This window comes from Echinops telfairi, unplaced genomic scaffold, assembly GCF_000313985.2.
Source record: "Echinops telfairi isolate 266 unplaced genomic scaffold, ASM31398v2 ScPeMD7_5592;HRSCAF=6446, whole genome shotgun sequence".
In the NCBI taxonomy this organism is placed as follows: Eukaryota; Metazoa; Chordata; class Mammalia; order Afrosoricida; family Tenrecidae; genus Echinops; species Echinops telfairi.
Window position 1 is genome coordinate 45,427,174 of NW_022109491.1, and position 26,783 is coordinate 45,453,956.

A 26,783-nucleotide genomic window follows, 5' to 3' on the forward strand; every position below is an offset into this window, starting at 1 on the left:
TCTTATTTCCCATGTAGTTCCCACAGATGAATCTTGAGCTCCCACTGTTACTCATAGCCTTCTGCAAACCGGATTTTCACAATGTAAGCTCTGATACTAATCCCTCCTTTGATTTCAGATTATATGATTTACAATCCTTCGGTGACTGATAATGGTATGCTTCTTCCATGTGGACTTCGTTGACGTCTCACTTAGATGGCTGCTTGTTAGTTTAGTCTTCTTGGCGCTAATCATACCATATCAAGACTATACTGTCTTTTATTCTGGGTATTTCTGTTTAAAAAGGGAATGTAGGTAAGTTAGAGATGTTCAAAGGGGAAAATAGTGAGAATGGTGAAGAGTACTTGAAACTAGAGACTAGATACAGCTAAAGATGCATAGTCCATGATGGCTATACTCAAAACATGAAAGACTATTCTTTGGAGAAGGGTAGATTTGTCTGTGACAAAAGGGTAGAACTAGAACCAGTAGTGGAAATTTCTGGAACACAGGATTTCACTAATAAACTACACCCAGTCTCACTATTGGCAAGTTAATTTGTGACCCTATTGGATAGAACAGAACTGTTTCATAGGATTTTCAAAATTGTGAATCTTTATGGGAGCAAACAGCTTCATTTGTCTCCTGCAGAATAGCTGGCAAGTTTGAGCCACTAACCTCTTTGGCGGGTGAATGCTTTAGCCACTGTGCCACTTAGACACTTGGTATAAAGACCCTTCTTCACAGCTCTCCAAGCATGGAGTGACTGCTTCTCCAAAGAGTAAACTCCCTAAGAGAGGAGTTAATGCTTAATCTGAATGGTAACTTGGCAAGTGTCTTGATTATCTAGAATTGCTATCACAAAAATATGACAAATGCCTTGGCATTCTTCTTCTGGGTGTAGGAGCTTTCAGGATTGGGGTCTGGGTCACAGGCTCTGCTCCCCTCTGGGCTCTTCTTTCCTGGTGGAAGTCAGGTCTCACCTCTGCTTGCTTCTCATATAAAAGGTGATCCAAGTCACACTGCAGTAGTAGGACTATGAGCTGAGTAAGGGTGTTGCTTCTACAGTAATTCCCTTGTAACTAATTGGCTGATCACATCAGACCACATTATGGGGGATGGCTACACCATTCCATAGCTGTCAAACCGGTGAAAATCATATCCCAGCCAAGTTGCCATATTTTGGGGGGGACATAATTGAATTTATGATAACAAATATGTCATGCAGGACATACGAGTTAGAATTAGATTTGTTTAAATGTTCCAGGAAATCCAAAATATTAGTGACCTGAAAAAGATACAAGTTTATTTTTCATTTACAGAGTTGGATATCTCAAGATTGGTTCCTTCCATACTGTCCCATATTTTTAATGTTCTGCCTATATTCAAGCTAGTTGCTGGAGATCTGCATTTATTAGCTGCCATTGAGTTACTTCTGATTTGTAATGTCACTAGGTTTGAACCCATTGTTGCAGCCACTATGTCATTCATCTCATTCAGGGGCCTTTTTGTATTGTTTTGTTCTCCTTTACTGACCCTCTATCAACTATGATGTCCCTCTAGGGACGATGGTCCATCCTGTTTTACATTCAAAGTAGTAGAGGTGGAGTTGTGATATCCTCATTTAAAAAGAGAATTCTGATTGTACTTGTAAGACAGATGTATTCTTCTTATAGACCATAGTATTTTCAGTATTGTATGCCAATACCATAATTGATAAACATAAATTATTTGGTCTTTTTTTACCATCCAGCTTTCCCATGCATGTGAGGTGATGGAAAAGACAGCTTGAGCCAAGTATAACATAGCTCTCCAAGTGACATCCTTACTTTTTAGATTTTAAAGAAATCTATTATAGCAGATTTGCCCAGTGCAATATGCTGTTGATTTCTTGACTCCTGCTCCCTTGGGCATTGATTGTGGGTTCAAATAAAATGAAACTCTTCTGTTTAAAAAATTTAAGGAGAACCTTTATTAAATTGTAAAAGAAATGAAGACAACAGAGAGAGAGGTATCACCTGAATGAGGGAGGGCATTAGCATGAGGTCACAATGAGGTTCGAGGATTCACAATTGGGAAGGTAGATAAATACAGCCTGGAACAAAGGGAATGGTTAGAAAGTCATGATTGGTGGCAGATCAGTGCATCATAGTTTCATTTGGGACAGAAGCAGGAATGGAACCGTGTTTGGGATATGTGCATTATTAGATAGAAGAGCTTACAAGATTGGTCCAGGGCCTTCCTACCAAAGCAGTCAGGGTAAGACTGAAAGGGCTATGTGACTCCTTGTAGTGCAGTGTCCCCAATACAGTGACCTCCATCAACTAGTTGCCCTTTGGACAGAATAGAACTGCCCCATGGGGTTTCCAATACAGTAAACTTTTTTTTTTCTTTCCTTTTTTAACATTTTATTAGGGGCTCATAGAACTGTTATCCCAATCCATACACACATCAATTGTGTAAAGCGCATTTGTACATCGTTTCTCAAAACATTTTCTCTCCATTTAAACCCCCGACGTTAGGTTCTCATTTTTCCCCTCCCTCCCCGCTCCCCCCTCCCGCATGAGCACTTGATAGTTTATAAATGGGTATTTTGTCATATCTTGCCCTGTCCGATGTCTCCCTTCATCCACTTTTCAGTTGTCTGTCCCCCAGGGAGGAGGTCACACACAGTTCCATGTAATCGGTTCCCTCTTTCCTACCCATTCTCCCTTTACCCTCCCTGTTTTGCCACTCACACCACTGGTCCTATAGGGCTCATCCGTCCTGGATTCCCTGTATTTTCAGTTCCTATCTGTACCAGTGTACCTCCTCTGGTCTAGCCAGTCTTTCAAGATAGAATTCGAGTCATGGTAGTGGGAGCGGGGAGGAAACCTACAGTAAACTTTTATGGAGCAGATTGAAATCCTGTTTTCTTTCCTAACTACTAATTGTTCATGTCATTTACCATTTTAAGGAGCATTAGTAGTGCTATCCAGTAAATGTTAGATTGATAAATAAAGGATTGGTGGTTCAAACCCAGCAGCTGCTCCATGGGAGAAAGATGAAGCCGTATGTCCCCATATAGCTTCAGAACTCTGTATAGGGTTCCTATGAGTTGAAGTCCACTCGATGGTAGTGAGTTTGGTGTTAATTTATTGTTTGAAGTCGAAGCACATAGATAACATGGTTTCTTTTGATCTTCTTTAAATTATTGTTTGTAAATATTGAGAGAACACCCAAGTGACCTCTTTTCTTTCTCAAAATTTATCTTATTTTTCCCAAATGCAATAAATGCAGGCTAAAATACTGCTTAGTGCAAAGTTAAAGAAAAACAAAACATGCCCCATTTGACCCTGCCTTCCAGCATGGCTTTTCCAGCCATCTGAAACTTCTACTTCTTTTCTCTTCTAGTGGTCATATGGTGATGGGAGATTCATTCAACACTTCTCTCTTCAAGCAGACATTCCAAAGAATTTTCAGTAAAGATTTTAATGGAAATTTCCGAATGGCATTTGGTGCTACTTTGGAAGTAAAGGTACGATAGATTTTTCAAACGTTAATGGAAGAATAATGTTTTTATATATTAGAGTTCTGCCACCTTCGACATGTTGGGCAAAAGAATCTAGAGGAAAATGTCAAAAGCCTAACTAGGTCTTGAAAGTTAGCGACTGTTGGTCTAAGCAAAGTTAACAATTGTTAGTCTCAGATACTCCTTGAGCAACAAGGAAAGAAGACTCGGGAACTGGAGGAAGGAATTGAATATCCGGTTGCCTTCATGAACAAATGTCTCCTCTGCCACGGACCAGAAGAATTAGATAGGCACCGGCTACCATTGCTGAGCGTTTTCTTCAAAGATGGTATAGGAGAATTCCAATGAAAGGGGAATAAAATGCAGAATAGAATTTTACATTCATGAACTACAGGCTCTCTCGAGCCATTGAGGCTGGTTGAGCTCCTGAAATTCCTGCTCTGAGATAATCTTAACTTTAAACCTTGTACCCAAACTATTCCCTGAAGTCTTCTTTGAACCAAAATATAGCTTATTTTAATGAATAAAGGATGTATTTCCTTAGTTGTTAGGTTCTTTTAAAGGATTACTTATATGGGGTTAAATTGACAACAGTCACAAGAAAGGTTGGATGGGAGGCTTGGGAACTGGTGAGTTTAAGACAATGGTGATGAAGTAATGTGGTAAAGGAGAGTGAGAGTGAGAGTGCCCCTTAAAGAGTATAACCACCATCACCGAGTACGTCACTTGTACTTGGAGAATTGTTGAAAGTGTTTATCTTTGAGTGTTTATACTTTCAGCAAAAAAAACAAATTATGTCGTTTTGTAAAGGATTTTATTTGAAATTTAACTGGTTCACAGTGGCCCTAGAATAGTTTGTTGTATTTTTCTTTTAAGCATTAGTTGTGGCTATCATGAGAGCAGGTGAATAGCTGTCATATTTAACCTTATATTCTTGTAATTCTGTTTTAGACCTCTCGGGAGCTGAAGATTGCTGGAGCCATTGGTCCGTGTGTCTCTCTAAATGTGAAAGGACCTTGTGTATCAGAAAATGTAAGATGAATTCTTATTTCACTATCATTAACTGTGCTCTGGCACTTAGTCTGTTAGAAATATAGGCATGTGATGATCTTACCTGTGTTACTTGTTTGCAGATGTCTCTGTGAGGAGGCAATGCGTAATTCTAACCGACTGACATGCGTTGTCATTTCTGACTGTGTTCATCTGTCTACATCAGTGGTTCTCAACCTGTGGCTCACGGCCCCTTTGGGGGTCAGATGACCCTTTCACAGGGGTCGCCTAATTCATAACAGTTGCAAAATTACACTTAAATAGCAACAAAAATAATTTTATGGTTGGGGGGGGTTCACCACAACACGAGGAACTGTATTAAAGTGTCACAGCATTAGGAAGGTTGAGAACCACAGATCTACATGGTTAGTGAGAAGGAAACTGAAGCTCAGTGAGAAGGTAACAGGCTATCTGGCTCAGGGTCAGAGCTGACTTTACTATCCCCTTATACTTTAGCTGGAAAGAAGCACAAGAGTCAGGCCTCTCTCCAGGGTGATTCTGAGCTGGAGTTATTATGTCATATCCATCCTTCATTTCACCATCAATGAGAGTTAATGTCTGAATGGAGGTGAAAAGTATGGACTATAGAGCCGAAAACTTGGATTTAAGTTGGATAACCATTCACTTTTTGACCCTGACAGTACTGAATTGTTCTGTGATCCATTTTCATTATCTGTTGCTCCCTTCCATAAAACAAAACAAAAAAACCCAGTTGCTTTCCCATCAATTTTGAATCATGGCAGCCTCACGTATGTTGGAGTAGAACTGTACTCCATAGAGTTTTCAGTGGCTGACGTTTCCGAAGTAGATTGCCCGATGCTTCTGGATGCCCTGGAACCTCTTTGCTTTCAGTTAGCCGTCGAGAATGTTAATCTCATGTGCATCACCCCTCGTGGTTTATTGGCAAATGGGGATAGTGTTGTTAGGAAGGGTGAATAGGGTAATACAGGTAATACTGAGAATAGTACCCAGAACAATGGAATCCCATAGTACATGCCATATTTAAATTACCACAAATATTCACCTTTTGATTACTTTGATCAAACGTTTGTAGGGTTTGCAGAGACAAGGTGATTTTGAGATAACATTCTTATAGTCTCTTAGCTAAGTCAAGTTTATGCCCCCAGCTTATCTGAGTCATTCATTACCCTAGAGTTCTAAGGTGCTTACACCCCTGTGTTTTGTAAAGCTGACCTAATCCAAAATGCTGTGCACAGTATTTAAAATCTGCTGGTGAAGAGCTTTGGGGGTCATTTAAGAAGATAATTTTGATAGCCGGCAATCAAAAGATACAGGGTCTGGGTCTTAAAAGGCTTGAAGATAAACAAGTGATCATCTAGCTGAGAAGCAGCAAAGCTCACATGGAAGAAGCACACCAGCCTGTGTGATCATGAGCTGTTGATGGGATCAGGTATCAGGCATCTAAAAACCAGAACAAAATCATCCCCAGTGTGAATGGTGGGGAGGAGGGGGAGATGGAGTGAAGACCCAATGCCTATCTGTAGACAATTGGACATCCCTTCACAGAGGGATCCTAGGGAAGAGATGAGCCAGTCGGTGCAGTATACCACCGATGAAACACAACTTTCCTCTAGTTCTTTGGTGCTTCCTTCCCCCCACAATCATGACCTCAATTCTACCTTATAAATCGGATTAGACCCAGAACATGCACACTGCCCCCACAACACAGGAAATCCAGGATAGATAAAACCCTCAGGGCCAACAATGAGAGTAGAGATACCAGGAAGATTAGGGGAGGATGGGGGGAAAAGGGGGAATCGATTACAAGGATCAACCTAGAACCCCTTCCCAGGGGGACGATCAATGAAAAAGTGGGTGAGGGGCGATGGAGGATGATGTAAGATGAAAATAATAATCTATAACTTATCAAGGGTTCGTGAGGGAGGGGGAAGAATAGGGGAGCTGCTATCAGGGGCTCAAGTGGGAAGAGAAGCTTTGAAAATGATCTTGGCAGCATATGTGCAAATGTGCTTGACACAATGGATGAATGTATGGATCGTGATAAGAGATGAAAGAGCCCCAAATAAAAGTATTTAATAAATAAAGAAGATACTTTTAATGACAGTTCTAGGATTCCATAGGGACCAGCCAGGAAAGTTTAGGTTAGATGGGTAGAGGAGGCAAAGAGGAAAACATTGGAATTTTCAAACATAGAAGTATTAAGTGCATAGTGAATTTCTGTGTACTCACTAGCTAAAGTCAGCATTTTTTTGCATTTTGGCAAAATTGTTCTTTTTGTGCCACATTTGCACTACCTATGACATCATTTATTTTCCTTATCTGCTTTAACATCTTTTATAAACGACCTTTGAAAATAACTTACAGGCATCATTATACTTTTTCTTTAAATCCTTCATTATGTTTTTTCTAAAAATGTTGATTTCCTAATTTTGTCTTTACAATTATTCTGATAAGATAGGGTAAATGCTTAAGTACTGAATTTCTGTGTTGGTCAAAGTATGTCATTTTAGAACTCTGGAAGGTTTGTAACTATGCTATCCCTTAGTGCCTAGAGAAGAAAGGAGACGGCAAACAAAGCCCCCTTTACCTCTTTGCGGTTGTTCTTGAGTGTAGCCCTTCACTCTCCAAGGAAGAGTAAATCTCTTCTACTTGTAGAAAAGCTATTTGAAATGGAAGAGTACCCTAGAAGCCATCCATCTCATAATACTGCTTTGGGAAAACTGATGAAACAGTGCACTCTTCCACTGTCACCCTCTTAGGGCTGTCGACAATTAAGAACCTTCCCTCTCCCATCTATTGTTTTCCTCTTATTGCTAGTCTATGGCCAGGTATAAAGGCTCCTAGCATTATAGGGAACAGATAGTGTTAGCTGTCATCCACTAACTGGGGTGGATTAAGAAGCAGTGTACAAGCAATGTCAAGCCTGTTTTGCGCATAATCTTGTCACTTTGCAAGGACAGTACTCTTTGTTAGGTTTATTTGAAATGTGTAACACTCAGTGTTTCTGGAAGGATGGACCATATATGTACTTTAGAATCTAGTAATTTTGGTGGTGTTTTTTGACTTTTCTAGGTGTCATGGTTAAAACTGTATTGTACTCGTTTTTATCTTTGTGAACTTCATATTCATCACTGGAGACCCATGTAGCTTGTCATTAAAAAGCATCCTACATGCCACTAAAAGTCCCTCAGTGCTCTTAATGAGAATTTGTACAAAACGTTTGCTTAAGGAAATTTGATTATATTTTATAGGCAACACTTGGTTTTTTTCTCAATAATGATTAACTCAATTAAATTTTCAAGCCAAGTGTAAGTAATTCTCATTTTTTTGTATTCCTCTCTAATCCTGAGCTGATTCTTTAACTTCACTTGAATATTATAAAGCATGTTTATGTAAGTGTATACATGTTTTAGGGAGCTTCAAGGAGTGCAGGAAAAAATAGATAATGGTTTTTTCCCATGAACTTAAAAAATTTTGTATATATAAATTTTTGTAATTTAAAATTAGAAAGAATGCCCATATCAAAAGCTATGCGTCAGGATCGACTTAATGACAGTGAATTTTAGCTTGTTTTATCAGTAATTTTACTTTTTTTTTTTTTGTAATTTTACTTTTATCCAGGAAATATTTGTGAAATTTAAATTTTCGTCTATAGTGCAATAGTTTAACATTATGTCCTATTCAGAGCCAGTTTCATCAGGTCAGGCATTTTTCTCTCCTTTTCCCCTCCTAATTGATAATCCCAGGAGCTTGGTGTTGGTGGGACTAGCCAGTGGAAAATCTGTGCTCTGGATCCCACGTCTACTCTCGGCATCTACTTTGAAGTAGCCAATCAGGTGAGTTGAATTCCTTAAGTGTATCTGTGTCCTAATGTCATGTTTCCTAGTTTATTATAAACTGCTGGCCTCTGGTTACTTTCTCTGCATACTGATGGTGATTTAGGAGTTTATTAGATCTGATGCCAGGCTGACATGAACATAATCTTTTTTAATTCTTTCAACTTTTTGTAATTTGTTGAACTGAAGAGGCAGAAGAAGAGCGAGTGATGGTAGGGCAGGAAAAAGGTAAAAGAAACAGGAAATATCTAGGAATCAAAGCTTTGGATAGAGGTATAAACATAGGAGTGTATGCATGTAAATATATTAATTCATAAAAATAGAGGTATTGGCATATATACATAGATATTTTTATGGCAATACATTGAGGTAATGGGTACACTTTGGGCCTCTGCTCAAGCCCTGCCTCAACACAAAAACAACCTGGTATTCTGTGATGCACACCCTCCTAGCATGATCGCTGAAGACAAAAATGGATGTACAAGCAAAAGTGGTGAAGAAAGCTGATGGTGCCCGGCTATCAAAAGATACAGTGTCTGGGGTCTTAAAGGATTGACAATAAACAAGCAGCTATCTAGCAGAGAAGCAGCATTCCCACATGGAAGAACACACCATGCCTGTGCGGTCATGAGGTGTCAATGGGTTTGGGTAACAGGCATCAGAAGACCCAAATCAAACAAACGAACCAAAAACAAATTGTTGAAAATGAGGGGGCGTTTGGAGCAGAGACCCCAAACCTATCTGTAAACAATTGGAAATCCCCTCACAGAAGGATCACAAGGAAAGGATGAGTCAACTGGGTTGCAGTATAGTACCGATGAAACACACAATATTCCTCTGGTCTTTGAGGCTTCCTCACACCCCCACTATCATGAGTCCAGTACTGCCTTTCACTGTGGGCTAAACGGGAGCATGTGCACAGGTACAAACGAGCTCACGATACACAGAATCCAGGTCAGATAAACCCCTCGGGAACAGAAATGGGAGTAGGAATACCAGGAGGGGAAGGGGAGTGGATAAGAGAAAGGGGGAACCAACTACAATGATCGATGCATAACCACAGCCCCCAGTGGGACCAACAGTAGAAACGTGGGTGAAGGGAGACAGTGGTTGGTGTAATATATGAAAATAAAAATAATTTATAATTTATTACAGGGTCATGATGGTGGGTGGGAGGGAAAAAAAGAGGAGCTGATACCAAGGGCTCAAATAGAAAATAAATGTTTAGAAAATAATGATAGCAGCATATGTACAAATATGCTTGATATAATTGATGCATGGATTATTATAAGAGCTGAAAGAGCCCCCAATAAAATGATGTTTATATAAATAAATATATCGCCTTGAGTAAGTAAGGCCCAGTCAACATTTCTATCCCCTTTGTGTCAGTTTTGTAGTAAGAACATACTTAGCTTCTGTGGAGTGCTAGGATTTCATTGCATATTTAATAATAATAATATTATGTGTGTACTCTTCTCCTGCAGCACAATGCCCCAATCCCCCAAGGAGGTAGAGGTGCCATCCAGTTTGTTACCCAATATCAACATTCCAGCACCCAGAAACGCATCCGGGTTACTACCATCGCCCGAAAGTGAGCAGTCCCCTGTTCTCTTTGAGCTACTGGCATGTTTTTCCTATGAAGAGAGATGTTAATAGCTATTACTTTGTCTTTAAAGCCTGGGGATGTAGTGGGCTATGCACTGAGCTGCTAATCAAAAAGTCAGCAGTTCAAACCCACTGGCTGCTCTGCAGGAAAAAGATGAGGCTGTCTTAATCTTTTTAAAAAGGTTTAAAAGTCTCTTGATATTATTGATCGATTGAACTATTGAATTGTATGGTATGTAAATTATGTTGCAATAAAACTATTGGGGGGAAAAAAAGATTTAAAAATCTCAGAATCTCAAAGGGGCAATTCTACTTAGTCCTATAGGGTTACTATGAGTCAGAATTGACTCAGTGACAATGGGTTTGGTTTGGTTGGGGTTTGTCTTAATAATCCAGTCCACATTAGTTTGTTTGACCTGAGGAGGCGGCCAACTAATTTGGGCATGTTGGCTTATGAATCATCTTTCAGTAGGAATATAGTTGATTAAAAATTCTTCTTAATGACTTTATTATTTAAATCACTCGAGTATATCTTCCTTGTAACAGTCATGTAGCATGTGAGATTGAGTATTCTCACTCTTTGTCCTCAAATAAATGCTACACTACTGTACAGATACTCAACTTTACAATTTACTTTCTGTACAGTTACATACGGTGTGTGTGTATACAAAGGAACTTTAAAGAGTTTGTGAGAAAATTCCATTCTCTTACTCCATTTTTCCATGAACTTTCTGAAGACCCGTTCATAGATAAGTGTGCCCATGCATGCACAAGCATGTATATGCATATAAATATATACACGTGTTTTCTTGTTATTAGGAACATAGGTATTTTGCTTTGTTTTCTGAATACTCAGTATGCCAAGGAATCATTTTATGCCCATACATATAAAACTTTTTATGCCAATGTATTGAAATATTTTAATGGCTACATAATATTCCATGGTTTAATGGACATTAAAAGGATGTTTCAATTTCTTTCTTTTTCCTGTCTCTTCTCACTGCTGCATTTGTATGTTTAGGCCTTCGTGTATCTGAGTATTTCTTTAGAATTAATTCATAGAAGTGAAATTTTAGATGCTGCAAAACTTTTCTCCTGAGAAGCTAACTTAATATTTTCTTCCTATAGTGCCATTGAGAGTACCCTTAAAATGCAAACAGAGCAATGTCTTCCTTTATGTTTTCCCATTTCTCAGTTAAGCACTTTTTCATGTCTATTGGCCAAATATATTTCTTTGATAACCTGTGCCGATTTTGTAAAAGTTACTTCTTTTGTTTTGTATTGATTTTCGGGGACTCTACATATTCTAGATATGATTCTTTTGTGTACATACCTGTTTCAACTGTAATACTTTTGTATATATGCTATTTCTTTTTATTTGTGGCTGTAATGCTAGGAAGGCATTTAGTGAATTTGTAAATATTTAGACTTTTGAAAGATTGACTTAAAGCAGTGCTTTCTAAAGTGTGTGATTCTGCCCCTTTGCGGGGCGCTAGAATAATCCAATGGCGCTGCAAAAGCAGATACCTACTCTTCTGTCATGGATTATGGGCTGCAGCAATGAAATTTTGCTATAATTGCTAGGGGGCTCTGATATATATATTAAAGGGGCCTGTAGGCCAAATAAGTTTGGGAACCTATGAGCTGGCGCACAAGGGCTATTACTATAGCCCATAATCCCAAGATAAAACATAGGTATCTGCTTTTGTAGCCCCCGTGGATTGTTCCAGTGCCCTTTAGCAAATGGTATCATCCACTTTGGGAAACACTAATCTAGAGGAAAGAACAATGGATTAGAATTTAGGTACCTTTGGGCATTTACATTCATGTTTTCTTCTCCCCTGGGAAATTCTTTAATTTTGTGCTTTTTGAGACTTTAGGCTTCTGGTGGAAACCCTAATGACACAGTGGGTTAAGCATTGGATTGTTATCCACAGGTTGGTTATATAAATTCACTAGCCATTTTCTTTGAGGGAAAAGCAAAAGCTGTTTATTCCTCTGAAGATCTATAGTCTCAGAAAATCTACAGTGCAATTGTACGCAGCTAAAAATTGGTATCTACTTGCAGCATTGTGCTTTTTTGTGTGGTTTAGATATGTTTTGCCCTAGGTAAGGGAATAGGATTTGTATTTCATTTTGTAAATGTTCATCTAGTTTTATGACTACTCTTGATTGTAAGGGGGGCACTAACTAACTCTGGACTTGTCAGTTGGGCAGATGCACAGAGCCAGCTTAGGCACATTGAAGCAGCATTTGACCAAGAGGCTGCAGCAGTGTTGATGGCACGACTTGGTGTATTCCGAGCGGAGTCAGAGGAGGGGCCTGATGTGCTCCGGTGGCTGGACCGACAGCTCATCCGACTGGTAAATTTGGGGAAATAGCTTTAGGTTCACTTTTGGCATATGTACTTGTTTTTTTTTCTCCCTTCAAGTTTTGTACTACTTTTATGAAAAGGAAATTGAGACTTAAACCTATATTTTATATAATCAGTCAGAAAGAATTTGCGTTGCTTTCCTTGTCCCAAATACCAGGCATTCTGAGGTTATTATGAAAGAAATGATAGGCATTTTCTATTCAAGGACTTTTGTTATATTTGAGGAGAAACAAACACAGAACATTTGTGGAAAGATGCAAGTCTGCACAGAGTCACACCAAACTGAGAAGTGTTTCTTTATGGGGATAGCCTTTCAGGGAAAATCATAGTAATTTTAACAGGCAAGGCTAATGCAAAGAATTTCTACAACAGGGGTTTGATTAATGAGAACTGGCCAGTAAGAAGGAGAACTGTAAGGAACATAGGAATAGCAGATACAAGGATTGCTAGTATTCCTTGGGCCAAGAAAGATAGGAAAGGAGGGAGGGGGGATTAAATAAATAAAAAGAAAGGAGAGGAAGAAAAGATCGAAGTGGATATGAGAAGAGACTCTGAGACTTGCTCTTAATCGTAGTGTAGCTAAAGCACATGGAGAAATGATAAACTGAGCAGAACATTTCAAAGGGCAGCTCCAGAAGACGTAGTAAAATATTACAGTGAAATGTGCAAAGACCTAGAGTAAGAAAATCAAAAAGGAAGAACACACTCAGCATTCCTTAAACTGAAATAACTCAAGAAAACATTCAAGCCTCGAGTCCAATATTGAAAGATTCTATGGGCAAAGTATTAAACGATGTAGGAAACAAGAGGATGGAAAGAATACACAGAGTCACTGTACCAAAAAGAACTAGTTGACATCCCATTATTTCAAGAGGTAGCATACTAGCAAGAGCCAACAGTACTAAAGGAAGAAGTTCAAGCTGGACTGAAAGCATTAGCTAAAAACAAAGCTCCTAGATAGAATATCACTTGAAATATTTCAACGTTGATGAAGCACTGGAAGCACTCATTGGTCTATGCTAGGAAATTTGTAATACAGCTACATGGCCAACTGGTTGGGAGAGGTCCAGGTTTGTACTCATTCCAAAGAAGAGTGACCCAACAGAACGCCCAAGTTGTAGAACAATAATGTCAATATCACATGCAAGTGAAATTTTGTTGAAGATGATCCAAAAATGGTTACAGCAGTACATTGATAGGGAACTGCCAGAGTTTCACGCCGGATTCAGAAGAGGATGTGGAACAAGTCATGTCATTGCTGATGTCAGGTGGATCTTGGCTGAATGCAAAGAATACCAGAAATATATTTACTTGTGTTTTATTGACTATGCCAAGGCATTTGACCATGTGGATGATAACAAACTATGGATAGCCTTGAAAAGAATGGGCATTCCAGAATATTACATTGTGCTCATGCTGAACCTGCACATGGATCATGAGGCAGTAATATAAACAGAACAAAGGAATACACATGGTTTAAAATAAGGAAAGATGTGTATCTTAGTTCTATTCTCTCTCCATACTTATAATTGGTGTGCTGAGCAATTGATCAGAGAAGCTGGATTATATGAAGAAGAACGTGGCATCAATATTGGAGGAAGAATTGTTAACAACCTGTGTTACATAGATAACCCAACGTTTGCCCAAAGTGAGGAAGACTCGAAGCATTCTCAGCCTTCAGTACAGATTACAGTCAATGTACAGAATATCAAAAGCCTCACAGTTGGACCAATAGGTAACATGATAATTGAAGAAAAGATTGAAATTGTCAGGGATTTTGTCTTGCTTGGATCCCCAATCAATGCTCATGGAAGCAGCAGTCAAGTGATCAAACAATGCATTAGGTAAATCTGCTGCAGAAGACCTTAAAAAGTGTTGAAAAGCAAGGATGCTACTTTGAGGACTAAACTGAACCTGACCCACACCATGGCATTGACAGTTGCCTCATTTGCACATGAAAGTTGGACATCGAATAAAGGAGATCAAAGAAGAATGGATGCATTTTAATTATGGAAAATACTATTGAAAGTACCATGGACTGCCAAAAGAACAAACAAATCTGTCTCGGAAGAACAGCCAGAATGCTGCTTACTGGCAAGGATCCTGACACATTGTCTCATGTACTTTAGGCATGTTGTCATCAGAGACCAATTTCTAGAGGATATCATTGTTGGTGAAGTAGTGGGGTAGCGAAAAAGGAAGATCTTCAACAGAAGGATTGACACAATGGCTGCAAAGCAACAATGGGCTCAAACATAAAATGTGAGTGGCACAGGACTGGGCAGTGTTTTCTAGGGTGTGTAGAGGGTTGCTATGAGTTGGAACCAGCTCCACAATACCTACAACCACAATATACAAAAGTTAGAGGGAGAATGGCCACTGCTAAGGAGACTGCTGTAACACTTTGTACATCCAAGGGAATTAAAGCCAGTGTATGGATGGAGGGGAGGTGTGCAGTCAGGATGTACACTGAGATTTGCGTTCATAAAACTAGTAGAAACAAAAACTGCAGAATTAGTGTTGTTGCAAGTTCGGAGTCAGAAATTGCAAGGTTGGTGGTGATGTTGATATGTTGAAAATGGTAAGGGAGAGTCAATAACTATGCTGGGAGAAAGTGAATAGTGTTTGTTGTTTATTTTTGATATGTTGAATGTGAACTTACTATAGTGTACCCAGAGAAGTCAGCAGTGGATATACAGAAGAGATGTTTGGATGACTGGTATGGCTTTCAAGTTCATTTGTAACCAAAGCTGTGAGAATAAGAGCAGAGGACCAGAAACTATCTTCCGAGGAGTCCCTATTTAGAAGGAGAGAGGAGAAGAGAAACCAGTAAAGAAGGTAGAGAATGGGTAATAGCAGGAAGCAGGAAAGTGTAATATTTGAAGGAGAGTTTCAAGAAGCTTTTGAGTTACTTAGCTCATGCTGCCAATGAGGTTAAAAAAAAAGGTTAGGCATCTTAAATCTAAAGATTTAGTACACAGCCCGATTTTGTAGTAGCTGGGAGAAAAGTATAATTGGAAATAAAGAGAAGGAAACATTGTAGTTCGAAAATGTGCCTGAGGAAGAAATGAATGGTGGTATTAGAGAACTTCAAGGCTTATGTATAATTGTTAGTGTCTTGTTACATGAGAGAGACCCTGAGAGTGCTCAGATAGCCTCTCCTTACTTGGACTTGTCCTTGGATCAGCATTGCTGGAGCATGTTGGAAATGTAGAATTTCCAGCCCTTCCCCAGATCTATCTAATTAGAATCTGCATTGTAATGAGACCTCTCCCCCAGGTGATTTGTCTGCCCCATCATGTTTGAAGGGGCTGGTCTAGAATACACAATAACAAAGTTGAAATTTAATGTAGTTATTTTAAAGATTTTTCCAGTGTAGTACACTAACTTTGTGGCCTTTTGTTGTTGTTTTTCCACAGTGTCAGAAGTTTGGACAGTATAACAAAGAAGACCCCACTTCTTTTAGGTTGTCAGATGCCTTCTCTCTTTATCCTCAGGTAACCAATATGTTTTCAAAGTAACTATTGTAGAATAAGTTGTGAAAGAAATAAAACTCAAAAAAAAAAAGAAATAAAACTCACTATTCTAAGAGTAAAGTGAAGACAATTTTAAGACAGTCTACAGGTGATGAAGGTTGTTGGATTCAAGAACAAATTGTTTCTCTTTGTAAGACAGGACCTTACGCCCTACAGAAGACAAAGATGAGGAAATGCTGACAAGAGAAAATAATTGCATACAGTTTTATATAAAGCACAGTAGTCATTGTCATAAGGTTATGAACAGTTATATCACCAACACACCAAGAAAGTTAAGCATACACAAAAATGACTATAACAAGATGACCCACAATTAATGTGATCAAAATTTAATAGTGTAGGCATATCTCAAAGATACCACAGATTGGGTTCCAGACCACCACAGTGAAGCAAACATGACTTTTTAGTTTCCCAATGCATATAAAAGCTATGGTTATACTATACTGTAATTCTTAAGTGTCCACACTAGCATTTAGAAGTACTGAGAAAATTTAGGCCATATGGTATTGTAGGAGGAATTTAGTTACTAACCACAAGGTCAGTAGTTCAAAATCACAGCCCCTCCTCAGGATAAAGGTGAGATTTTCTACTCTTATACAGAGTACTGTTTTGGGGGATAAAGTATAGTTTTGGAAATTCGCAAGGGCAATGCTTCTCTGCCCTATAGGGTCACTATGAGTTAGAATTTACTTGATTGTGAGTTTGGTTTTGAGAGATCCTTAGAAAAAGATAAATTCTTCTCCAAAATATAACTGCAGATCTCTGAGAATAGCTAATATATTTTTTGTCAGATCACTTTTCTAAGCTGCTCTATTCATTCTTCATATTAATTGATTTCTTGATTGTTTTCCACTGAAAACACTGTAAAACTGAACCCAAAGCAACCCTGGTGGCTTAATGGGTTACATGTTTGACTGTTAATCAGAAAGATGACAGTTTGAACTCACCAGTCACTCCAAGGAAGAAAGATGAGACTGTTGGCTCCCTTAAAGATTTACAGCCGTGGAAACCCAAAGGAGTAGAACTCTGTCCTATAGTGTCACCATGAGTCAAATATATTGGATAGAACTGAGCTCATTATTTGTGACTGAGTCTGATCAATATAAAAAAATGCTGTATTTCTAGAATACTACCCATATTTTAGAATTACAGTCCCTTCTGTAAGCTCCTGAGTCCTTAATTCCTGCTTTAGTTCAGGCCCTCCTCACTCTCACTCTGAAGGCAGCACGCTTTCTTGAGCACCCTATGTCAGTCAGTTCCAGATAGTGTGGATGGCATGATTACAAATTAGGCCACTGAACTCATGGATCTTGGAAGTAAAAAGTATTATAATTTTAAATAGTGATAAAAGCAAACTCTCGATACAATGAACTGGACTGAGCAACCACAGCATAAGGAGAAGGGAAGCCAGGGTATGTCTTGAGACTGACAGGAAGTTGCCAGCTATGCTACTACCAGGGGCTGTGGGGCACTCCAGGCAGAAGAAATGGCAGGTACCAAGGCTATAAGACAGGCTCATCCTGGCATGGAAAGGAACAGTGATGATGACACCAGTCTTCTTGTTTGTAGTTGGACTTGTCCATACATTCTCTACCCTGCAGCTCAAGAGTTTTTCCAGGGGAAAATTTTATCTTGTCAAGGCTTAAAATCCTTGAAGACCTGCATTCCTTACCTTTGTAAGCCCAGGTTTTTCAGCACATTTAAAAAAAATCATTTTATTGGGGGTTCATAACAACTCATCACAATCCATCCATCCATCCATTGTGTCTAGCACATTTGTACATTTGTTGCCCTTATCATTCTCAAAACATTTGCTTTCTACTTGAGCCCTTGGTATCAGCTCCTCATTTTTCCCCCTCCCTCTGCGCCCCCCTCCCTCATGAACCCTTGGTAATTTATAAATTATTATTTTGTCGTGTCTTAGACTGTCCAACATCTCCCTTCACCCACTTTTCTGTTGTACATCCCCCAGGGAGGAGAGTATATGTAGATCCTTGTAATCGGTTTCCCCTTTCTACCCCACCTTCCTTCCACCCTCCTGGTATCACCACTCTCACCACTGATCCTGTGAAGGGATCATCTGTCCTGGATTCCCTGTATTTCCAGTTCCTATTTGTACCAGTGTACATTCTCTGGTCTAGCCGGATTTGTAAGACGGAATTGGGATCATGATAGTTGGGGGAAGGAAGCATTTAGGAACTAGAGGAAAATTGTATGTTTCATCATTGCTATACTGCTCCCTGACTGGCTCGTCTCCTCCCCATGACCTCAGCACATTTTTTATGCAGTTTTTGTGGTAAAATTGGGTGCCTCGGCTGATGTTTGGGTTGGCTTGTACTCGAGCATATAGGTATAATCTTCCAAGATGTATCTTTGGGATATATCTCTTGCTGTCCCTCTACCTTCCCTACCCAACAATTCCATCTGGGGGGAAAAAAAAGAAGAAAATGACATTGGGGTTGTATCTGACCTTCACAACTACATGAGGGAAAGAAAAATCAAACTCCACTTAAGCATTTTCCTAGGCTGATTTCTGTGAGGCTGAGGTCAGATATGCTCCACCTTTGAACCTTCCTATTAATTCTGACATTAACCATCCTTCCCTCGGCCCTCTGCTTCTGTGACTGATAATTCATTGCAGTTGCCACACAGAATTCATAGGTGTTGCTCACAATTAGGAAGTTTACTGCGGACGTTACCAGGTTACAGGTCACGTGAGAAATGCTCAGGATACAGTTGTTCAGTCAGGTGGTTTCTCTACTGTGTCCACAGGCAAGCCTCTCTCTGGCCCTCATTCTGTTTGCCTAGTTTCCGTCTTGTTTAGGAAATGTTACAAAGCTCTCTTAAGCCTGCTAATAAATGCTCAAATGACATGCCACTCTCTGTAATCCATAATCCAAAGGCACTCAACTCCAACTCCATAAGTCAGCAAACCCAGCCCCACAATTAAATGCCTATCAGCATCCCTCCCGCTCCATAAGCCAGCCCTTGGCCCCAAATCACTCAGCTTTACTTGCTCTGTGGGCTGAGATGTCCACTGCTCTGGCTCCTGGTTCTGTTGTTGCTACTTCTCTGGTCTCAAAGCTGTCTCATGGATCAAGGAAGTTAAATGCACCGGTGTCTCAGTGTGTAAAGGATATGGTGCACCCTGGTACCTTGCTGACTGGTAGTGAACTCCCCCTTCCCGCTGCTCAGATGCCTCACTTTATACCCAGCAGGATGGCAATCAAAATTAGCTGGTAACTATCACTAACAGCTGAATCATATAATCTAATCAGTACTGTCTCCCACCTCACCCCCACACACACCCATCAGAAAAACAAAGGTCTTTTGGTGAGACAAAGGCAGTGGCTAGAAGAGCCATATTAAATAAATAATTCATTGCACTTCTTTCTTGTACTGTGGATCCTGTCCTGCCACCCTGCATCTGCCATTCCCCACTGGACTGTGACTTCTCTTAGAGCAGACATGGATCAAGACTCCAGAAGTGAATGTTCATTTGCTTTAAGTGGCGGGCTCTGAAAAGCCCAGAGGCTTTTTTCTTAAAGTCTGGACCCTATTGTTTGAGATACCTGAGGCAGGCTTATATTCTGGATAGCTAAGGAGGTTGCATTTTTATAATTTGTCTTTTTTTTTTTTCCATTTGTAAATGCAGTTCATGTTCCACCTTAGAAGATCTCCTTTCCTTCAAGTGTTCAACAACAGCCCTGATGAGTCATCATACTATAGGCACCATTTTGGTCGACAGGATCTAACCCAATCCCTTATCATGATCCAGCCCATCCTCTACTCCTATTCATTCCATGGGCCACCAGAGGTAGGTTTTATAGTTCTTTGAGAATTATTATGGTCTAGTACATACAATTTTCTAGCAAATTCACTGAAAAAACTCAAGTTTTTGTAGTAATTTTTAAAGTGTGTATAAGGAAACTCAAAGGCCATATAAAAGTATTATCAATTGAAAGCTAGATTATATGTTTAAAATGTATTAAAATACATACCGTATATACTCGTGTATAAGCCGAGTTTTTCAGCACATTTTTATGCTTTTTTTTTTTTAAAGTAGGTGCCTCAAAAAAAAAAAGTAGGTGCCTCGGCTGATATTCGGGTCAGCTTATACTCGAGTAAATATGGTAGTTACTTTCAGTGTGTTCATATAATTTGACCCACTATTTTATGTCTTAAAATGAATTGGAAGAAACTATTCCTAAATATAGAAAAACTGCACACAAAAAACCCTAAAAATTTTAGGTAGAAAATAGCTAAATCCTTATATAAAAATATTACATGAAAAAATTAAAAATATACTTTCCTAAATTATATTTTTAATACCTGCAAGAATAGACAAATTATAGCGATAAACCAATATATCAACATTTATTGTACCTACATAGAAATTTTTTTGTAGTGTACGTTTTATTACAATTTTTGTAGTAAACTTAAAAACATAGTCTAACCTATTCTTGTAGACATCCGTTTTTATCTATAGTTGTAGGAAATTTGAGAGAAATCTCTGTGATAGGATACATTTCTAGCCTAAAACTGAGACTTGTTGGAATTCTTTCTAGTTCCTAGAACAAAATATATCACTGATTTCACGAATGATTAGGAATTTTTTTGGAACCACTTTCTCCTACAAAACAGAAAATAGTACCCAGGAAGGGAGCTAAAAGTGTGGCACGGAGAGGGTGAGAGTGACCAGTTGTGGCAGCTTATAAACATTTATAAGACCATGGCTGGTTTCTGTGAACACTTACCTGGGGAGCTTGAATGGCCATCACGGGGAGGGGGACAAAGGGAAGACTAACACATCTTGTTCCCTTTTCTTTAGCCAGTCCTCTTGGACAGCAGCAGCATTCTAGCTGACAGGATTTTGCTGATGGACACTTTTTTCCAAATTGTCATCTATCTTGGTGAGGTAAGACACTATTAATCACTTTCCTTATTACTGTGATTACTTTCTTAGTGATTAATTTAGGTTTTACTATTTAAAATAAGAATTTATCTCAGAGAACCAGCAGCTTATTATAATGGTTCCTTTGGCTTATTTTCTAATGAATGAAAGTTTTTTCAAGTCTATGGGGTATGTGTATATTGGGTAATTTTAATACTGTTTACTATAAAGCAATCTAAAGATAAGCACACACGAGCCAATCACTGTCGATACTTTCTGAGTTGTCGGGGAAATGCAGCTTTCCATTGCTCGGTAAGTGTTTTCCACACTACTGTCTTGCCCTTGCAGAGTCCTGTTGGATGAACGCGCTCGTCAGTGGGGACTGCATTTTTTCCTCATGAAATAATGTTTTCCATAATGGCTGTACACTTCTGCAGTCCCACCAGCAGTGCGTGTGTGTGTGTGTGTGTGTGTGTGTGTGTGTTCCAGTCTTTCCGTATCATCTCGAGCATTTGTTATTTTCTGGATTTTTGAATTTTGCTATCAGTGTTGGTGCTCAGTAACAGCTCATCGTTTCCATTTATATTTCTCTTATAGCTAATGGTCAAGAGCATTTCTTCATATGATTGTTAGTCGCCTGGATGTCATCTTTAATGAATTGTTTATATCTGCTGCTTATTTTTTATTAAATTATTTGTATTTTTCTTATTAAAGCATTGCAGTTTTCAATAGATTTTTTTTAGTCTAGCCCTTTATCCGATATATCACTACCCATGCTGTTTCAATCTGTGTGCCCCCTTTTACTCTTTTGATCATGTCTTTTGATGTACACATATTTTTAGGAAGTTCAAGACCTCTATTTTGTCTTCTACAGTGTGGGTTTTTATTATTGCTAGTATTAGTATGTTTAGTTGTGTATTTAGGGCATCTATGTTTATTCCTACTTTTTTCTCAGTGGTTGTTAAAGTTTTAGGGTTTATATTTAGGTCTTTAATTAGTCTTGAGTTTCTCTTTTGTATATGATGTTAGAGACGGGTCTTGTTTCATTCTTTTCCAAGTGGAGCTTTAATTTTTCTAGGACCATTTTTGGAAGACTATTTCTTCCCCACTTACTGTGTTTTCAGTCCTTTATCAACAATCAGGTACTAGGTTGTATTTCTGGATTCTCTGTTCTTATCCATTGGTCTACATATCTGTTGTACCAATACCAAGCTGTTTCAATTACTGTGGCTGTGAAGTATGTTTTGAAATCAGGGAGTGAGAGGCTCTTTACTTTGTTTTTGTCTCATGGTGTTTTGTTTATGTTGAATTTCTTTCCTTTCCATATGAAGTTGGCAATTTTTCCATTTCTTTGAAGAATTTTGTTGAGTTTTCTATCAGGACTACTTTGAATTTATAGAGTGCTGTAGAGTTAATACTGACCTATTCACTATGTTATATCTTCCTTATCCATGAACATAAGACAATCTTCCACTTTTGTAAGTATCTTAGTTTCTTATAGGAAGGTTTAATAGTTTACTTTGTATAAGTGTTGCATCTCTGATTAGCTATATTTTATGTTTTGGGTGGTTATTATAAATGCTGTTGATCTTTTCATTTCCTTTTTAAGGACCTCTTCCTTAAGATACAAGAATCCAATTGATTTTTGAATGTTGATGTTATATCCTGCTATATGGACAAAATTTTCAATTTGTTCTAACTTTTTTTTACTGAGTCTGGGATTTTCTGTATATAATAGCATATCAACTGCAAATAAGAGAACGTTTTGCTTCTTTGCCCATTTGAATGCCTTTCGTATCTCTCTGATGTCTAATTACGCTGGCTGGTTCTGCCTTTCGTATCTCTCTGATGTCTACTTACGCTGGCTGGTTCTGACTTCCAGGACTAGATTCAATTAGAGTGGTGATAAAGAGCAACCGTGTGTGGTGACTGTTCAAAGGGGGATGCTTTCATTCTCTTCATTGAGTGAAATACCTGTCGTTGGTTTTGTGTATGTGACCTTTATTAAGTTGAGGGATTTTCCTTCTTTTCGTATTTTATTGAGTGCTTTTGTTAAGAATTGATGTTGAATTTTATTCAAGCCTCTTTATTGTTTGATAGCGTCATAGGCTTTATTATTGTACATGGTAGGTTACATGAAACTCTTACTGAAGTGTTGAGACAAATGGACAATAATCATTGTAGTACATTTTAGTACATCACTTTTGATTAAATACAGATCAACAGGTAAGGAAATCAACCAAGATACAGAACTATGTAACACAATTAATGAACTTGGTCCCTTAGACATATAAAGAACACTTCACTCAACAGCAGTACAATAAAAATTTTTTTCCAGTCCTCAAGGAACGTACTCTAAGATGTTATTGTTGTTGTTAGATGCCATTGAATTGGTTCTGACCTATAGTGACCCTGTGCACAACAGAACAAAACACTGCCTAGTCCTGCACCACCTTCACAATTTTTCTTAGGTTTGAGCAATTGTTGGAGCCATTGTGTCAGTCCATCTTATCAGGTATCTCCCCCTTTTCAGGGCCACTTTACAGGGTAAAACTGCCCCTTTGAGTTTCTGAGAATGTAACTCTTAATGTGGAGTGGCTATGGTTTGGAACTGCTGACCTTGCAGATAATAGGCCAGCCAGGATCCACTACACCACCAGGGTTCCTCCTTTTTCTGATGCGCACAGAAATCGCCTGTTTTTCGAGACATGGTATTGTTTTTACATTTGTTCCTGGAATGAATAATACTTTTTGTGCACTTATCGTTGTTCTTGAAGTATCAAGGGTGGCTCAGTCATGTGGCACTAACTTATCTAAAGTAAGGGTACATGAAAGGAAAGTTTAAAGACTGTCTTGTCAAGGTCCTGGTCTGGAGGTCATCTCCTGCATGTTCCATTGTAGACCAATAGTCAGTCAGCTGAAGTGAGAGAGAAGACTCAATCTTTGCTTGTCACAGTTTAGTATGCTTCCTTTTATTAAGTGCCTAATTAACATTCCTACAACAGTTTTTTAATAATTTTTGTCAGGATTTTGCTCCATTGCTAAGAGTATCCCCAACTCAGGGCTTGAGGGAGCAGGGATGCTGGAGTCTGTCTTATCCAGTCTTGAATGGCATTGCACAGTGGGAGATACAGTGTATGTTTTTGGGAAGAGAAGAACGGTATCATGTGTGGTTATAGAGCAAATTCCTTTCCAGGTGTGAGGAAATGGGAGGCTAGACCAAATGCTGACATTGGAATTGGAAAGGAAGAGAGTCCATGGCTCCTTGTTACAACTAACCCATGGTGTTGCTTAAGTAGTTGCTACATGCAGTTAGAAAAGGGAGAGAAAGTGTGAATAATGTCACTGGCAATTTGGGAGAAACTGGATCATTGATGGTATCATCATATTCCTAGCCCAGAGAATCTGGAAGAGATTGCTTCTCTGATAGTGGCTTCATAATGTAGAGATTCTGCTCCCTAAGAGTATCACTGACAACATACTTAAATTTATCTTACTTGTTTACACGTGATTATGGACTTGAGCCAAAGGTGTATTTTCTGGTGGAAGCAGGGTCTGTAGTAGTTCCTTGGTGCATTTTCTCTGCTTCTCTTCTTCAAGTAGTCAGCTCTTCCCTGTTCTACTTCTAAGTCTGATAACTTTTAATGAAAAACTTCTTCATAGGAAACCAGCCCGTGGTGATGGTGGTAGTGTTAGAATGTTAAGTGTTTCAATGAATACCAACTGAACACTATGATTACAGTGTTTCCACAGTAATGTTGGTTTGTTTGGTGTAGACGATAGCCCAGTGGCGTAAAGCTGGGTACCAGGACATGCCTGAGTATGAAAATTTCAAGCACCTTCTGCAGGCACCACTGGATGATGCTCAAGAAATTCTGCAAGCACGCTTTCCAATGCCACGTTACGTTAACACAGAACATGGAGGCAGTCAGGTGAGTGAGCTGAGTTTAGCTCTGAGACTCTGTTTTTATGATATATATTTATGGCAGTAAACCCAAACAGTGATTAATATGTATTTGTAATACATTGACAGTTAACATGCAGGTAAACTTCCAATACACTTTCATTTTATTCAATTTTCTTTTTTTCATTTTATTGGGGGGCTTGTACAGCAGCTCTTACCACAATCCATACATCCATTGTGTCAAGCATATTTGATCATTTGTTGTCATCATCATTTTTAAAACATTTTCTTACTACTTGAGCCCCTGGTATCAGCTCCTCGTTTTAATTATCCCTCCCTTCTCTACCCTCCCTCCCTCACAAACCCTTGATAACTTATAGTATTGTTATTTTATATGGTAAATTATTATTTTTCATGTCTTACACTGACCACTGCCTCCCTTCACCCACTTTTCTGTGACCGGTTCCCCATTTCTCCCCCCACCTTACCCTTCCTCTCCTGGTTTTGCTATTCTCATTGGTCCTGAGGGGTTTATCTGTCCTGGATTCCCTGTGTTTCTAGCTTTTACCTGTACCAGTACATGCTCTGGTCTAGCCAGATTTGTGAAATAGAATTGGGGTCATGATAATGGGGGACAGGAAACATTAAAGAGCTAGAGGAAAGACCTCTATTTCCTTTTGCTTTCCTTTTGTCCCACTATCATGTTTGGCTTTCATTTGGGTTTAAGTAATTACTCTTGGCTACGTTTCCCTTGATCAAGCCCTACCAGGGATCCTATGCCATCCTTGCGATTATTTAGATTACTTGTTGTTCCCATGTCCCTGGGTTTGTTAACACCCGCTTTCTTGACCCCGCCTCCCTCTCCTGTGTTCCCTCCCCCCACCAACCGTGGGTCCGTTGTTTTCTTCTCCAGATAGTTTATCCTGCCTATCTTATCTAGATAGGCATGCAGAGACAATAATCACAAAAACAAGACAGAGCAAAACAAAACAACAAAAGAAAACAAAAGACAAAAACAACAACAAAGAAAAAGAAACACTTATAAATAGTTCCAGGTCTTTTTGCTTACCTTTAGGAGTGTTTTCCCGTTGAGTCCGATGGGGTTCCATGCCCTGGCCCCAAAGTCTATTTTTGGTATTCCCCAGGACTTCATTGGTTTTTATCCCCTTGCTGCTGCTCTGTTGCATGTCCTTAGCATTTGGACCTGGTGTGGTGGGGTCAGATCAGGCACAATTCCAATTTTATTTTAAATGAGAGGATAAAATATCTTGATATAAAAGATTTTTCCAAAATAAAAGATAGTTCCCATTTTTAAGAACCCCTAATAAATAAAGGGCCATTAGACTTTAGGTAAAGAAATTGGTTTCTTTTTTTAGAAATTGGTTTCTATATGGTGAACATTTTCTAATTTAAAAAACTTTCCTTAATGTTTCCTCTATAATAACACTGTTTTTCTTTTTTTTAAAGTCTCGATTCCTCTTGTCCAAAGTGAACCCATCCCAGACACACAATAATCTGTATGCTTGGGGACAGGTAAGAAATTGTCATATATTGGGGGAGGAGGCCAGTATATATTTGTAAAAATGTGGTTTGAAATCCTATAAGGTAGACCTGTTTGGGCCCTAGAGACAAATAAAATGGTATTTTGGTGCCAAAAAGGCATTGACTTTCTTAGTTGGAGAACTCTGTGCATGGACTATCCAATGTAATGTGACAGGTTCAGACTCCACATGACATTGCCTACATTGAATTGTTGCTTCATCTTTGTAAAATATTGATTAGTCACATGTCTGTCGGCCAACTTCTGGGTCTTCTGTTTTTGTTTATGTGTCTTGATTACCATAGCTCTATATAATAAGTCTTAAATTGGGTGGGCTGACTCCTCCCTCTTCATTTTACATAATCTTTGTTTTCTCTTTTCTTTCTATATATGTTATAGAATGACCTTAAAGAACCTTAATGAGCTTTTTATAGTAACTGTTAAACCTGTATGTTAGTTTTAGGAGAAACCACATTTTGACCTGTTTAATCCATGAACTCACTGTCTCTTATTTAAATTCTCTGCTTCATTAGCATTCATGTTTCTTTGGGGTTTTTGTTGTTGTTGTTGTT

At 38.8% G+C, this 26,783-nt stretch overlaps 1 protein-coding gene across 1 annotated transcript in view; it reads left to right on the forward strand.

The window, feature by feature from the left end:
- The window catches only part of SEC23B (SEC23 homolog B, COPII coat complex component), a 52,835-nt gene that overhangs the window by 20,593 nt on the left and 5,459 nt on the right, over positions 1-26,783 (forward strand). Inside the window, exons 11-20 of the mRNA XM_004698153.2 lie at positions 3,373-3,496; positions 4,442-4,522; positions 8,269-8,358; positions 9,843-9,949; positions 12,173-12,326; positions 15,757-15,834; positions 19,529-19,690; positions 20,705-20,791; positions 24,544-24,699; positions 26,139-26,204. Of these exons, the coding sequence (XP_004698210.1) occupies positions 3,373-3,496; positions 4,442-4,522; positions 8,269-8,358; positions 9,843-9,949; positions 12,173-12,326; positions 15,757-15,834; positions 19,529-19,690; positions 20,705-20,791; positions 24,544-24,699; positions 26,139-26,204 (1,105 nt within the window). The remainder of the gene's footprint in view (positions 1-3,372; positions 3,497-4,441; positions 4,523-8,268; positions 8,359-9,842; positions 9,950-12,172; positions 12,327-15,756; positions 15,835-19,528; positions 19,691-20,704; positions 20,792-24,543; positions 24,700-26,138; positions 26,205-26,783) is intronic.